At 64.5% G+C, this 16202-nt stretch overlaps 1 protein-coding gene across 1 annotated transcript in view; it reads right to left on the bottom strand.

The window, feature by feature from the left end:
• Positions 1 to 6484: 6484 nt before the first annotated feature.
• RASGRF1 (Ras protein specific guanine nucleotide releasing factor 1) overlaps positions 6485 to 16202 on the bottom strand; it is a 58728-nt gene continuing 49010 nt past the window's right edge. Inside the window, exons 24-27 of the mRNA XM_080651818.1 lie at positions 14394 to 14473; positions 11006 to 11123; positions 9930 to 9998; positions 6485 to 7788 (exon numbers count right to left, since the gene is read on the bottom strand). Coding sequence (XP_080507944.1) covers positions 7696 to 7788; positions 9930 to 9998; positions 11006 to 11123; positions 14394 to 14473 — 360 coding nt within the window. The 3' untranslated portion in view covers positions 6485 to 7695. The remainder of the gene's footprint in view (positions 7789 to 9929; positions 9999 to 11005; positions 11124 to 14393; positions 14474 to 16202) is intronic.

Here is a 16202-nt window from a genome sequence, read left to right as displayed (position 1 = left end):
CCCCCCTCCCCCATTCCTCATCAGCTGGCCGGTGAGCCCCTGTCCCGCACTCAGCTCCACCCCATCCCTTCCCTCCTGCCTGTCCTCTCCCCGCCACGGGCACATCCTCTTCCTGAACTTCCCAACGACTGCTCCTCAGCGCACACTGTCCCGCGTGCCTTCACCTGCAGGAGGGCGTGAGGCTGAGTTGTATCCGTGTGGCCGCTTGTCTGAGCGGTCAGCGCCTGTGCTGTCCTGGCGGCTAAATATTTTGAAAATCGTGTTTCCTGCCTGGCCAGCGGGCCTCAGTGGTTGAGCATCCATCTATGAGCCAGGAGGTCAGGGTTTTGTTTTTTTTAAATATATTTTATTGGTTTTTTACAGAGAGGAAGGGAGAGGGATAGAGAGTTAGAAACATCGATGAGAGAGAAACATCGATCAGCTGCCTCATGCACACCCTCCACTGGGGATGTGCCCGTAACCAAGGTCCATGCCCTTGACCGGAATCGAACCCGGGACCCTTCAGTCCGCAGGCCAGCGCTCTATCCACTGAGCCACACTGGTGAGGGCAGGAGGTCAGGGTTTGATTCCGGTCAGGGCACATGCCCGGGTTGCGGGCTCCATCCCCGGTGGGGGGCGTGCAGGAGGCGGCCGATCCACAGTTCTCTCTCATCATGGATGTTTCTCCCTCCCTCCCGCCCTCCCTCTCTGAGGTGAGTTAAAAGGTGTTTGAGAAAAAGAAAATAAAATCGTGTTTCCTGTATCTTGCCCTCCTCCGTGGCCCGGGTTCGATCTGGCAGGCCCGCCACCCTGCAGGCGATGTTACTGTTCACTTGTCCCGAGTCCGAGCGTCAGCGGCTGCGGTTCTGAAGGTGACAGCTGAGGGGCTCTGAGAGGGGGACAGCGACAGAGGGACAGTGAGCAACAGCCCCTGTCCCTGCCCCCTGCCCCTGCCCCCTGCCCCCTGCCCCTGCCCCCTGCCCCTGCCCCTGCCCCCTGCCCCCTGCCCCCTGCCCCAGCCCCTGCCCCTGCCCCCTGCCCCCTGCCCCTGCCCCCTGCCCCTGCCCCTGCCCCCTGCCCCCTGCCCCTGCCCCTGCCCCTGCCCCCTGCCCCCTGCCCCTGCCCCTGCCCCTGCCCCTGCCCCTGCCCCCTGCCCCTGCCCCTGCCCCCTGCCCCTGCCCCTGCCCCGGCCCCTGCCCCCTGCCCCAGCCCCTGCCCCTGCCCCAGCCCCTGCCCCTGCCCCTGCCCCTGCCCCCTGCCCCTGCCCCCTGCCCCTGCCCCTGCCCCGGCCCCTGCCCCCTGCCCCAGCCCCTGCCCCTGCCCCAGCCCCTGCCCCTGCCCCTGCCCCCTGCCCCTGCCCCTGCCCCTGCCCCCTGCCCCCTGCCCCTGCCCCTGCCCCTGCCCCTGCCCCTGCCCCCTGCCCCTGCCCCTGCCCCAGCCCCCTGCCCCTGCCCCCTGCCCCCTGCCTCCGCTCCCTTCCCCCACCCCTTCCCCCTGCCCCCTGCCCCTGCCCCTGCCCCTGCCCCCTGCCCCTGCCCCCTGCCCCTGCCCCTGCCCCCTGCCCCTGCCCCCTGCCCCCTGCTCCCTGCTCCCTGCCCCTGCCCCTGCCCCAGCCCCCTGCCCCTGCCCCTGCCCCTGCCCCCTGCCCCCTGCCCCTGCCCCTGCCCCCTGCCCCTGCCCCTGCCCCTGCCCCTGCCCCTGCCCCAGCCCCCTGCCCCAGCCCCCTGCTCCCTGCTCCCTGCCCCTGCCCCTGCCCCAGCCCCCTGCCCCTGCCCCTGCCCCTGCCCCCTGCCCCCTGCCCCTGCCCCTGCCCCTGCCCCCTGCCCCTGCCCCTGCCCCTGCCCCTGCCCCTGCCCCCTGCCCCCTGCCCCTGCCCCCTGCCCCTGCCCCTGCCCCAGCCCCCTGCCCCTGCCCCTGCCCCTGCCCCCTGCCCCCTGCCCCTGCCCCTGCCCCCTGCCCCCTGCTCCCTGCCCCTGCCCCTGCCCCAGCCCCCTGCCCCTACCCCCTGCCCCCTGCCCCCTGCCCCCTGCCCCCTGCCCCCTGCCCCCTGCCCCTGCCCCTGCCCCCTGCCCCCTGCCCCTTGCCCCCTGCCCCTGGCCCTGCCCCCACCCACTGCCTCAGCTGGGCCTTCCCGCCTCCCTTCCCGGCAGTGAGAAATGAGCCCTGAGTGATTCTGGGTCATGAGTCACGCGTGTGGGTCCTAATTGCCCAGTCAACACACCTGCCGGCGTGAGCGATGCTAAGAGCGATGACAAGAGCGATGATAAGAGCTGATAAGGGGCCGAGGGAGGAAATGGAATCAGGCCCGGCCAGAAGGAGCCCCAGCGATTTTGCCATCCATCCCCGCCCCGGGTGCTGGCACCAGCGGGTGACTCCCCGGCCGGACACCCAGGGCCCTGTCAGCCCCTCCTACCCACTCCCTGGTCGCCTCACCCCGTCCCTGAGCGAGCTGTCACTCATCGACCTCCCTCCCTCCCTCCTCTCAGCCAGGAGCCCTGGCTGTTTCCCCCGCCCCCACCCGGGCCCAGTTAGAGACACTTTTCTGACCAGCAGCCCCCCTGCCCCTTTTAAAAATATATATTTTTAGCCGGCCTGTGTGGCTCAGTGGTTGAGCGTCGACCTAGGAACCAGGAGGTCAGGGTTCGATTCCCGGTCAGGGCACAGGCCCGGGTTGTGGGCTCGATCCCCAGTGTGGGGCGTGCAGGAGGCAGCCAATCCATGATTCTCTCTCACCATGGATGTTTCTCTCCCTTCCTCTCTGACATCAATAAAAATCTATTATATATTTTAAAAAAAACCACCTCGGGCCCTAACCGGTTTGGATCAGTGGATAGAGCGTCGGCCTGTGGACTGAAAGGTCCCAGGTTCGATTCCGGTCAAGGGCATGTACCTGGGTTGCGGGCACACCCCCAGTAGGAGGTGTGCAGGAGGCAGCTGATGGATGTTTCTCTCTCATCATCAATGTTTCTAACTCTCTATCCCTCTCCCTTCCTCTCTGAAATCAATTGCAGAGGGAGAGAGAGATAGAAACATCAATGAATCAATGATGAGAATCATCGATCAATCGGCTGCCTCCTGCATGCCCCACACTGGGGATCGAGCATGTGCCCTGACCGGGAATCGAACCCTGACCTCCTGGTTCAGACGTAGGTCAAGGCGCGGCCCCTGAGCCCCACCCGGCTGGGCTATTGTTGTTAACTGTCGTGATGAAATCCACAGAACATTCAATTAAGCTTTCTGAGGTGTGCCGTTCAGGCTCCTCCCATCAGCTGACCTGACTGGTCTCGGTCACGAGGACTCGCCCCTGAGCAGAGGGCTACCTTCACCTCCTCCCCTTATTTATTTTCCTTGGGGTTCAGTTCACATAACATGCAACCAAGCATTTTCAAGTGTCTCGTTCTGGGGCGTTGAGTGACGTCACAGTGTTGTGCAACCACCCCCTCTCTTTATTTTAAAAATATATTTTATTGATTGTTTACAGGGAGGAAGGGAGAGGGAGAGAGCGTTAGAAACATCGATGAGAGAGAAACATCCATCAGCTGACTCCTGCACACCTCCTACTGGGGATGTGCCCGCAACCAAGGTACATGCCCTTGACCGGAATCGAACCTGGGACCCTTCCGTCCCCAGGCTAACGCTCTATCCACTGAGCCACACCAGTTAGGGCCATCCCCTCTCTTTAGTTTTAAAAAATATTCACCCAACAGAGTACCCCTCACCCAGTCAGTAACCGCTAATCTGCTTTTTTGGGGGGACTTAAAAAAAAATATATATATATATTTACTGATTTCAGAGAGGAAGAGAGAGGGAGAGAGAGAGAAACATCCATGATGAGAGAGAATCATGGATCGGCTGCCTGTTGCACGCCCCCCACTGGGGATGGAGCCCACAACCCGGGCCTGTGCCCTGACCGGGAATCGAACCCGGACCTCCTGGTTCCTAGGTGGACGCTCAGCCCCTGAGCCAGGCCGGCCGGGCCACCACGATGGTTAAAGTTTCCCCAGCTTCACTTTGGAACCTGAGCCGGGAACGCAGTTGTATTGCCACCCGCGTGTGTGGGCTTTCCCGTGGGGATCTCGATAATTCAGAAGCGTGCCGAGGGGTGCCGTTGGCCAGGAAGTTTGAGAACTGCCGTGCAGGGTGGTGGCAGAGGTGGGAGGGGCCGTCGCCGGCTGCAGGGGTGAGCAGGAGGTCGACCTCGCCGGGACCGGGGACCCTGTGGAGGTGGCGGCAGGGTCACCTCCGGGGTTCCGGCTGGCACACCCGGGCGGGGTGCCTGCTGGGCGGGTGCGGGTGGCGGTGACGAGGTCGGCGGGTCCAGCGGAGTGTGAGGAGGCAGAAGGGCACCCACGTGGGGGTGGCATCTGGGTCGTGGGCAGCGAGGGCCTGGAGCCTGCGGGGCGGTGAGGGCTGGAGCTGGAACGGGGGCTCCTTGCTTTGTGGGTGTCCCCCCTCACTGGGCACACGCCCTCGGCGGTCAGGGACTCAGGCCCGGGGCCGGGTGCGTGTGGGTGCGTGAAGGTGCATGTGGGTGGGTGAAGGTGCGTGTGTGTGCGTGTGTGTGCATGAGGGTGCGTGAAGGTGCGTGTGGGTGCATGTGTGTGCGTGAAGGTGCGTGTGTGTGCGTGAGGGTGCGTGTGTGTGCGTGAAGGTGCGTGTGTGTGCGTGAGGGTGCGTGTGGGTGCGTGAAGGTGCGTGTGGGTGGGTGAAGGTGTGTGTGGGTGTGTGAAGGTGGGTGTGTGAGGGTGCGTGTGGGTGTGTGAAGATGTGCGTGTGTGTGCGTGTGGATGCGTGAAGATGTGTGTGTGTGCGTGTGGCCGCGTGTGGCGAGCTGTGGACACCACACGCAGGGCCTCATGATGTCTGGGTGGCACTCATGTTCCTGTGACAGCAACCACTTGGCCTCCTGCCCACCCCACGGCATCGAGGCCTCTGCAGGGCGCCTCTGGGAAAGGGATCAGGATGGGTGAGCACAGCGCGAGGCCCGGCCAGTGTGGCTCAGTGGATAGAGCGCCAGCCTGCGGACTGAAGGGTCCCGGGTTCGATTCCGGTCAAGGGCACGGACCTCGGTAGCAGGCTGCTTCCCGACCCGGGCCCTGGCTGGGGCGCGTGCAGGAGGCAACCCATTGATGTGTCTCTCCCATCGACGTTTCTCTCTGTCTCTCCCTCTCTCTTCCACTCTCCCTAAAAATCAATGGGAAAATATCCCCGGGTGAGGATTTAAAAAAAACCAAAAACAAGCAAAAAATCCATCCTCCCATCCACCAAAGGGTCGCAGGTTCGATTCCCAATCAGGGCAGACACCCAAGTTGCAGGTTCGGCTCCTGGTCGGGGTGCGTAGGGGACGCAGCTGATCGATTGATCGATGTTTCGCTCACATCAATGTTTCGCTCTCTCTCTCTCCTCTCTCTTTCTCTCCCCCCGTCTCTCTAAAGTCAATAAAAACATATCCTTGGATGAGGATTAAAACCCCCCACAATTGCCTTAGTACCGTGGTCGGCAAACTGCGGCTCGCGAGCCACATGCGGCTCTTTGGCCCCTTGAGTGTGGCTCTTCCACAAAATACCACGGCCTGGGCGAGTCTATGTTGAAGAAGTGGCGTTAGAAGGAGTTTAAGTGTAAAAACTGTGGCTCTCCAAAGACATGTCCATCGTTGTACTGTTGACATTTGGCTCTGTGGACGAATGAGTTTGCCGACCACTGCTTAGTATGTTATTGTCATTAATCTTGTGGGTGAGATGTTCTGGCCGCCCTTCAGACCCAGCTGCCCCCCGACACCTCAGCCCCCTGAAGAGGTCACCCCCCGCTCAGCCGGCCGACAACAACTTCCAGCCACGGTGTGGGGGGTGCGGGGAGGGCACCCGGTCCAGAGGGGCTTCTGCTGACCCCAGCCCCAGCTGCTGTGACCTCACCTTACGAGACCCTCACCAAGAACTGCCAGCTGGGCCCTGACCGGTGTGGCTCAGTGGATAGAGCGTCGGCCTGCGGACTGGAAGGTCCCGGGTTCGATTCTGGTCAAGGGCATGGACCTTGGTTGCAGGCACATCCCCGGTGGGGGGTGTGCAGGAGGGGGCTAATCGATGTTTCTCTCTCATCGATGTTTTAATTCTCTCTCCCTCTCCCTTCCTCTCTGTAAAAATAAAATATATCATTGATGTCAGAGAGGAAGGGAGAGGGAGAAACATCCATGATGAGAGAGAATCATGGATCAGCTGCCTCCTGCACGCCCCCCACTGGGGATCGAGCCCACAACCCGGGCCTGTGCCCTTGACGGGAATTGAACCCTGACCTCCTGGTTCCTAGGTCGATGCTCAACCACTGAGCAACACCGGTCCGGCTAGAAATCGTTTCAGCCATTAAACTGTGGGAGTTCACACAAAGCAGGGACTGTGCCCTCGTCCCTTGGGGTCTCTGGTCCCAACGCCCCCCCCATCTCCCCGCCCGATAGGGACCAAATGCCCCCCATGTCCCCCGCGGAATGAAGGACACCCACCCCAACTCACTGTTCACCCTGAGATAGAATAGATTTATTTAGCAAGAGGTAATCAGGAAACATTTATCTTTACAAAAATGGAAAGTTCTTTTTCTGTGTTTTTTTGTTTTGTTTTTTTCTCCAAAGGAGCCGGACGTGGGAAGAGTGTGTAGGACTGGACACAGAATCCTCAAACCAGTGGGTATTGCTCACGGCAGGCCTGCCCCCCGCCCCCCCGTCCCGTGTAGAAAACAGGGGTCGTATTCACAGGGTTAGCACTGGGGGTTCCTGTGTTCCTGCGAGGGGCCTTTGGGGGCGCACACGGGGGACGGGGTTCTAGAACTGCGGCCGGGAGCTACTGTCACGAGGCAGAGACGGACTCGGAGCGTCTCACGAAGCTGGGGGGCGGGGGGGCCACGAGGCGTCTGACGGAGGAGGAGTGGCATGTGTGTGCGTGTGCGTGTGCGTGTGCGTGTGCCCGGCTTGCAGCGACCTGGGACAGCGATCGGTTGGCAGGAGTGGACTTGGCCGATGTGACTGCATTTTCCTCGTTGAGTTTCGGGGCCTCGTGCCCGCCGTCCGTCCGTCCGTCCGTCCGGTGTGATTCCCAGAGCGAAGGAGGACGGGGTGTCGGTGTCGCGGAGTCTGGGTCTCCCCGGGTGGGGGATGGGGAGGGGGGACCCCCTGCGTCCGGCGCCCGGGAGACGGGGAGCGATGAGGGCCCAGGCCTGCGACTCTGGCCGTCCACGGGAGATTGGTCGCTGGCTGGGCTTCGGGGTATGGGCCCCCCGTCCCACCTCCCCCACCCACCCACCCCACCCCGTTGTAGCAACTACAAGGGACATGCTGGGAGGTGCTGGTGGCCGCCGCGCCGGGGCCGGCTGGGGGAGGACAGAAGCCGGACGTTTCTGAAGGTTTGTGAGCGCGCGGCCCTGCTGCCCGCGGGGCCGGGCCAGGCACGAGGGCCGGGTGCACCGACCAGGCCCCGCCGGTGGACGAGGGCCGGGTGCACCGACCAGGCCCCGCCGGTGGACGAGGGCCGGGTGCACCGACCAGGCCCCGCCGGTGGACGAGGGCCGCGGGCGGCGTCGGGGGGCTGTGCAGTCACAGTTTGGGAACTGACGGGGCCGGGTCTGTGTTCTTGGAGAAGCACACGGAGGAGGAGGATCCAGAGACGGATGAGTATGTACAGCATGGCCCAGCGGCCTCCGGGGAGCGCGGGCGGGGGCGGCGGGTGGGCGGCCTCAGGTGGGGAGCTTGGGTTCGATGCGGAGAGAGGACTCGTAGAGGCTCTCCTCGTCCATCACGAAGGACTGGTCCAGCAGGTACTGGGTGACCTGAGGGGGGGACGGGAGAGGGAGAGGGGGTGGCGGGAAGGGCCTCTGGAACCCGTGACCGTGGGCACCGAGGTCTCGCGGGAGCCAGGCACTCCTGGGGGGCACCGGCGGCCTAAAGGGGTGAGCGGGGTTTTGTCTTATTATTACTAGAGGCCCGGTGCGTGAATTCGTGCACAGGTGGGGTCCCTCGGCCTGGCCGGTGATTGGGGTCGATCGGGGCCTGTCTCGCCCAGTCCCCATCAGGCCGATCAGGGGCTGGGAGGTTGGCTGTGGGAGCGCACTGACCACCAGGGGACAGCTCCTGCGTTGAGCATCTGCCCCCGGTGGTCAGTGCATGTCATAGCGACCGGTCGTTCGGTTGACCAGTCTTAAAGCTTCCTTAGGCTTTTATATATATAGATTTGTTGTTCATCCTCACCCGAGTCTACACCGAGTGGCCAGATGAGGATGATCCCTGAACGCGTAATCATCTGGCCACTCAGTGTACATCCTATATAATAAAAGGCTAATATGCACATTGTCCCCTCGACCAGGAGTTCGACCAGCAGGCAGGCCGGCCAACCGCCCATGTCCCCTCCCCCTGGCCAGGCTGGCCAGACCCCACCCATGCATGAATTCATGCACTGGGCCTCTAATATATATATATAATATACACTGAGTGGCCAGATTATTATGCGTTCAGAGATCATCAACATCTGGCCACTCAGTGTACGTTTTCCATCGATTGATTTTTAGAGAGAGTGCAAGGGAGGGGGCGAGACAGAGAGAGAGAAACATCGATGGGAGAGGGATGCCTTGACTGGCTGCCTCCTGCCTGTGCCCCGACCGGCGCTGTGGATGGAGCCTGCAACCAAGGCACGCGCCCTGAATAGAACCCACGAGCCTTCGGTCGGCGGTCCGGCGCTCTAACCACTGAATGGCACAGGCCAGCTGGGAATCTTCTGATTGCTCCCTTAGAAAAATCACCTCTTGCCCTGGCCGGTGGCACAATGGTTAGAGCGTCAGCCTGCACACTGGAGGGTCCCTTCCTGGCCAAGGCGCGTCCCTGGTTGCAGGTGTGATCCCGGGCTTGGGTTGGGGTGTGTGTGTGTGTATGTGTGTGTGTGTGGCGACCAATCGATGTGTCTCTGTCACACCGATGTCTCGCTCTCTCTCTCTTCCCCCGCCCTCCCTCCTGCTCCCTCTAAGAATCAGTGGGAACAATGCCCTCCGGGGAGGATTAACAATGAAAATCAAATGAATCGGGGCCTCCTGCCTGCTTCCGGCTGGCTGCCGTGGGAGGGGTGCCGAGGTCTCGGGGGCTGAGCGGTTACAGGTCTGCCTGGTGCCTCCCACAGGCCCCTGCAGGCAGACGGCTCAGGTGGGGTCTGAGGAACCCGTAACCCCTGAGAAACACAGGCAGACAGGCACCCCACTCCGCAGGGCAGACGGGCACCCCCACTCGGGAGGCAGACTCGTCTTTCACGCTCGCCGGTCACTTCCGGGAACAGCCCTGCTCGGAGCACAGAGGTCTGTACCCTCCCAACCCCTCCTCCGTAGCGAGCTGGCTCAAGGTCAAATCTCCTTCAAGGTCACGTGCCTCAAGGTCATCTCCCTCTCGGGTTCTGCTTTAGGGGGTGACAGTCCCGAGGAGGGGACCCCCAACTACACGGAGGAGGGGACCCCCAACTACACGGGGGTTAAAGGGTCTGAAAGAGCAGTGAGGGTCCCTGGCATCGCTCACGGGAGCGGGTAAGGGCGAGGGGCCAGGCCTGACGCAGAGCCTGGCGCACAGTAGGTGCTCAGTGAATGCTGGCCGAGTGAGAAGGAATGAATGCAGAGCGAGGAAGACGTGGCCCAATGGTTAGGCCGGCGATGTCCAGCCGGGGTGCTGCAAGAATTTTTAAGCCCGGCCGGCGTGGCTCAGTGGCTGAGCGTCGACCTAGGAACCAGGAGGTCCCGGTTCGATTCCCGCTCAGGGCACAGGCCCGGGTTGCAGGCTCCATCCCCAGTGTGGGGCGTGCAGGAGGCAGCCGATCCATGATCCTCTCTCCTCACGGATGTTTCTCTCTCTCTCTCCTCCTTTCCTCTCTGAGATCAATAAAAAAACACATTAAAAACCCACAAAAAAGAACAAAAGCAGAAGTGACGTCGACCCTTACCTTCGCCTGGTGCTCTATTTTGTAGGCGGTTTGCTGGAACTGGCGAATCTCTCGGATGATGTGGGATATCTGTGGGGAGGAAGGGGTTCTAGAGGGAGACAGGCTCCCCTCTCAGTGCCACCCCAAGTCCACAGAGCAGACGGGCACCCCCACTCCGCCGGGCAGACGGGCACCCCCACTCCGCGGGGCAGACGGGCACCCCCACTCCGCGGGGCAGACGGGCACCCCCACTCCGCCGGGCAGACGGGCACCCCCACTCCGCGGGGCAGATGGGCACCCCCACTCCGCGGGGCAGACGGGCACCCCCACTCCGCCGGGCAGATGGGCACCCCCACTCCGCGGGGCAGACGGGCACTCCACTCGCAGGGCAGATGGGCACCCCACTCGCAGGGCAGGCGGGCACCCCCACTCTGCAAGGCAGGAGGGCACCCCACTCGCAGGGCAGACAGGCACCCCCCACTCTCAGGGCAGGCGGGCACCCCACTCCGTGGGGCAGGTGGGCAGACACAGCCCCGGCTGCAGGCAGCGTCCTGGCCGAGGTTAAAGGCCTCCACCTCCCTCCCGTCCTGAGGGCCTACTGCGTGCAGGCTCCCAAGAGGCCCCTCTATTAAGCGGGGGAGCCCGATATAGGCGGGGGCTCAGGGTGGAGGGAGGAGGGGGGAAGAACGCTGAGCAGCCAGGCGCCCCCTGCCCCCAGTCTGGGGTCCCCCTCCCCCGGAGAGCCCAGGCCCAGCCCTCGCTGGGGACATGTGGGACCGCCCGGCCGTGGGAGCCTCTGCCCCAGTGGCTGTGCGGCCCCATGACCCCCGCGGTCCCATCACGGGGCGGACGGGGCGTGAAGGAAGGTGTGGCCGGAATCTGACAGACAGGGCTCTGGTCCCGGCTCTGTGCTGGACGGAGGGGTGCCCGGGGCTGGTCACCCCCCACCCCGCCTCGGTGTGCTGGTCTGTGGGGCGGGCGGCACGGGAGGAAGGCGGGAAGGCTGCCCGGGGGGCCGATGCCAGCTGCCCGCCGCCCGGATCCCCGGTTGTCACGGGAGGGGCCGGGGCCGGGCCGGGGGGCCGGGGGAGACGCACCATCCGCATCTTGGAGAAGTTGACCAGGCCGTCCTCCGTGTAGTTGGGGGTCCCCTCCTCGATGAAGGCCAGGTCGGTGAGGTACATGCCCAGGTAAGGGACGCAGGGCGGGTCGCAACTTGGAGGCAAAGGGCAGGGACAGACGTTCCCACTTACAAACGGGCCTCCCAGCTCACGAGGCCCCTTAAAGGAGCCGGTTCCGCGGGCTCGGGACCTCGGGTTCGGCGGGCTCGGACCCAGTCGTGCGGAGGCAGGAGCCTCGGGGTTCGGGGACAGGGACGGCAGAGCGTTGCAAGCCCCAGCTCCTGACCCTTCGGGGGCGTTGAGATCAAGGCAGTGGGCGTGGACCAGATCAAAATAAGAATATTTTTTCCAGAGAAGGGGTAGAATTGCCGGGCGGCCAGGGCTCCGTGATTGAGCATCCGTCCACCTAGGAACCAGGAGGTCAGGGCACACGCCGGGTGGCGGGCTCCATCCCCAGCGGGGGGCGTGCAGGAGGCAGCCGATCCGTGATGCTCTCTCCTCATGGATGTTTCTATCTCTCCCTCTCCCTTCCTCTCTGACATCAATAAAGAAATATGTTTTTTAAAAAATAAAAATAGCCCTGACCAGTTTGGCTCAGTGGATAGAGCGTCGGCCTGCGGACTGAAGGGTCCCGGGTTCGATTCCGGTCAAGGACATGGACCTTGGTTGTGGCCACATCCCCAGGTGGGAGTGTGCAGGAGGCAGCTGATCGATGTTTCTCTCTCATCGATGTTTCTAGCTCTCTATCCCTCTCCCTTCCTCTGTAAAAATCAATAAAATATATTTAAAAAAATAGAAGAGAGGCTGGGGGGGAGGGAGGGAGACTTGGGGAGCAGTCTTGGCTGGCAAAGGTGCTGGCACAACACTGAGTATTTTAGGGAAAGGGGCGGGGACAAGGGGTGAGGCCCCTCCCGGCTCCCTGTCTGCGCCCACGACTGCCCCCTCCCGCCCTCCGCCCGCTGGGCCCACGCAGCTGGCTCTCTGGGAAACCGTGGGGCCTCAGGTGGCCCCAACCTCGCCCCCCTCTGCAGGGCGGGGCGCGTGGCCCTGAAGTGAGCACCCGTCTGTGCCCGGCCCCCCCACCTCCCGTGCCGGCTGGCCCCGCGCCCCGCGTGGCAGGGCCAGGCGTGGGGAGAGGCACTTCCACGGGCCCAGGGGCCCTGGGGGAGGGGTGGGGAGGGTGGGGACGCAGACAGAATAGGGCCCCGCGGGCCGCGGAGGCGGAGGCGGCCGAGAAGCCATGTGAAGGAGGCGGATGGAGGCGCCGGGGGCGGGCGGACGCACGCACGGACGGACGGACGCACGGGTGGTGAATGCACGGAGGGGAGCTCCCCACAAGCACAGTCCACGGGGCTCCGGGAGCCCGGGCGGGGGACACACGGCGGGCGGCACGGAGGGGCAACGCGGTCTGAGGACACAAACAGAGCGGGATGGTCAGGCCATGGACACGGAGCGGGGACAGACCAGACGGGAGGACACGGGGAGGGACGGACGGACAGGCGGGCCGGGGTGCGGGCCCAGTGCTGACGGCCCGGGGGGTGCTGAGCCTGGAGCGGGGCTCCCCATCCGCAGGCACCCGCGGGCCCCTGAGAGACGGGAGGCGTCCGGGTCTCCATGGTAACCAGGGGCTCCCCGTGTCTCTCCCTGGCCCGGGGGTAGCCAGTCAGGCGGGGAGAGGGGGGACGGGCATGGCTGCCCCCTCCTGTGAGCTGGGGCCGCGTGTCCAGGGCCCCCTGCCTGGGCTGTCCGCAGGGTCCTGGCGGGGGCACAGGAGGGGCTGTCCGCAGGGTGGCTCCGGGGGCGTCTGGCAGGTCGGGGCTCTCCTGGGTCGGCGCTGGGGGCGGGTCACTCAGGTTGGGGTCACTCAGGATGGGGGTCGCTCGGGGCGGGTCGCTGGGGAGGGGTCGCTCGGGGCGGGGTCACTCGAGGTCATTCCGGGCGGGGGTCACTCGGGGCGGGGGTCACTCGGGGCGGGGGTCACTCGGGGCGGGGTCACTGAGGGTGGGAATCACTCAGGGCGGGTCACTGGGGGCGAGGCCACTCAGGATGGGGGTCGCTCAAGGCGGGGTCACTCCGGGCGAGGGTTACTCAGGATTGGGGTCGCTGGGGGCGAGGTAACTCAGGGTGGGGTCACGCAAGGCGGGGTCGCTGGGGGCGGGGTCGCTGGGGCTGGGAATCACTCAGGGTTGGGGTCACGCAGGGCGGGGTCACTCCGGGCGGGGTCGCCGGCATCTGGTGGGCGGGGCCAGGAGGCTCCCAGCTGCCCTGAGGGGACAGGCCCGGCCCCCTACAGGGACCTTCCTGCTCTCGGGGACCCGCCAGGGCTGACAGCGCTCAGGGGCACGTGGATGAGCGGCAGGAGCTGGGGCGGGGGGGGGCGGGGGGGGGGGCCTGCAGACCGAGGGGCAGCTGCGGGCGGAAGGGCGTTGGCTTGATTCTAAGACGCACTGCCTGGGAAGGTGCTTTTTAAGTCCTCACCCCAGGCCTTCCCCGTTCATCGCGGGGGAGAGGGGAGGGGAAGACGGAGAGAAACATCGATGTGGGAGAGACGCCTCCGCTGGTTGACTCTCCCGCATCCCGGCCAAGACTGCGGTCAAACCTGCCCCCGAGCCGGGCCGGTGTGGCTCAGTGGACAGAGCACCGGCCTGCGGACCGGAGGGTCTCGGGTTTGATGCCGGTCAAGGGCACGTGGCAGGCTCCATCCCCGGCCGGGGTGCATGGGGGAGGCAGCCAATGGCTGTGTCTCTCTCACATTGATGTTTCTCTCTCTCCCCCCCCTCCCTTCCACTCTCTCTCTAAAAAAAAAATCAATGGAAAAACATCCTCGGGTGAGGATTAACCAAATAAATAAATAAAAGTAATTTTTAAAAATCCACAACCGAGGTACCTGCCTTTGACCAGGAATCGAACCCCGATGCTCTAACCACTGAGCAGCACCGGCCAGGGCGGCGCTTTTGTTTTGAGGCCTGATCCCAAGCAGGGGAAGTAAAAACACTCCTATCCAACACAGAGGTCGCCTTTAAGACGTATCCCAGTGTCAGAAATGCTAAAATGTTAAAAAAAAACAAAAAAAAAAACCCAACACCGTGCATTTTAGAATCAAGGACTCGGGGGTCCTCCCTGGGCCTGTCCCCCGGGAAGGGCCCCCAGACTGAAGTCTCTCCGGCAGGGGACGGAGGACAAGGCTGACCCGCCCCGGGGAGGGGGGGAGGTTGGGGGGCGGTCTGGGACGCCTAGGGGGTCTGGTGGGGAGACAGACGGACACACAGACACACAGACAGACAGACAGACTCCTGCTCCAGCCAGATGTGGGGGGGGGGGTGCCGCGCGGCGCAGTCCCACGGAGGGAGGGACCCACACTCACTTCTTCAGCGCCTCCCGCAGGTTCTTGAACCTGCCGTCCGAGGACACGAGCTTCTGCAGCTTGTCGATCAGCGCTTTGGTCTGCAAGGGATCGAAGCGCCACTAGCCCGTGGCCTGCGCCCCACTCCGCGCGCCTCCACTCCGCGCGCCCCACTCTGCGTGCCTCCACTCCCTGCGCCTCCACTCCGCGCGCCTCCACTCCGCACGCCCCCACTCCGCATGCCCCACTCCCTGCGCCTCCACTCCGCACGCCCCCACTCCGCATGCCCCACTCCCTGCGCCTCCACTCCGCATGCCCCCTACTCTGTGCGCCCTACTCTGCGTGCCTCCACTCCGCATGCCCCCACTCCTTGCGCCTCCACTCCGCATGCCCCCACTCCCTGCGCCTCCACTCCCGCGCCCCCTACTCTGTGCGCCCTACTCTGCGTGCCTCCACTCCGCATGCCCCCACTCCGCGCGTCCACTCCCCGCGCCTCCAGTCCGCATGCCCCCACTCCCTGCGCCTTCACTCCGTGCGCCTCACTCCGCGCACCCCCCCACTCCGCGCGTCACACTCTGCGCGCCTCCACTCCGCGTGCCTCCACTCCGTGCGCCCCACTCCGCGCGCCACACTCTGCGCGCCTCCACTCCGTGCGCCCCACTCCGCGTGCCACACTCCCCGTGCCCACACGCGTGCCCCCCACTCCGCGCGCCACACTCTCCGCGCACCCCCACTCCTTGCGTCCCCACTCCCCGCGCCCACACGCGCGCCCCCACGCCCTCCGCTACCACTCCGTGCGTCCCCACCCCCCGCCCCCACTCCTTGCGTCCCCACTCCCCGGGCCCACACGCGCGCCCCCACGCCCTCCGCCCCCACTCCACGCGTCCACATTCCCCGCGCCCCCACTCTGCATGCCCCTACTCCACGCGCCCCCACACTGCATGCGCCCCCCTCCGCGCCCCCCGCTCCGTGTCTCCAAGGCTGGCTCCAGGACCACGTGTGCTCTGCCCTCCGTGGGCGGACTCAGGGGCTCCAATCGGGCCCTTCCTGGGCCTGGGAGCCATGACCCCAAACTCCTGAGGATCCTTGTGCGCCCTGCCCCCGCCACACACACGCCAAGTGGGGCGTGGAGGGACCCCAGACCTGGAGGTTGGAGGAGGACCCGGCGGGTCACCCCTGGGAGCCGGCACCCAGAGGAAATGACTGGCTTCTCACACCTTCACGTTTCTCTATGGGGAACCCGCCCACGTTTAGGAATTAAGGGAAAAGACAGCAAAAAAAGTCCCCAGACGCTCTGGCGGTGTTGCTCAATGGTTAGAGCGTCAGCCCGCAGACCGAAGGCTCTCGGGTTGGATTCCCGTTCAAGGGCATGTACCTCGGTTGCAGGTTCGATCCCCGGCCCTGGTCGGGGCGCGTGCAGGAGGCAGCCCATCGATGTGTCTGTCTCTCCCTCTCCCCTCCACTCTCTCTAAAATCGATGGAAAACTCCAGGTGAGGATTAACAAACAACACAAAACAAAACGTCACCGGGGCCTTGGAGGCTGGCCCTGGCCTCTGTGGTGCCCACACTGCCCCTGCACACATGCCCGCAGTGGCTGGGGCACCCCCTCTGTGCCAAGGACACGCCCTGCTTTCAGAACTGCCGCTCGGATCCGGGCAGGGCACTCAGTCCCCAGGCAGGACCCTCCGACGGGTGTCCAGAGCCGGGATGTGGAGAAATCAAGATCAAGCCCCCACAGAAGATCGCCCACTGGCCGCTGGGTAGTCGGACCGAATAGAGCTCTGGGGGGCAGGGGTTGGGGGAGGTCAGGGTCCTGAGGAGGTGTGGGC

The sequence above is a fragment of the Plecotus auritus genome (genome assembly GCF_963455305.1).
Source record: "Plecotus auritus genome assembly, chromosome: 15".
In the NCBI taxonomy this organism is placed as follows: Eukaryota; Metazoa; Chordata; class Mammalia; order Chiroptera; family Vespertilionidae; genus Plecotus; species Plecotus auritus.
This window is presented reverse-complemented; position numbering and strand designations above follow the sequence as displayed.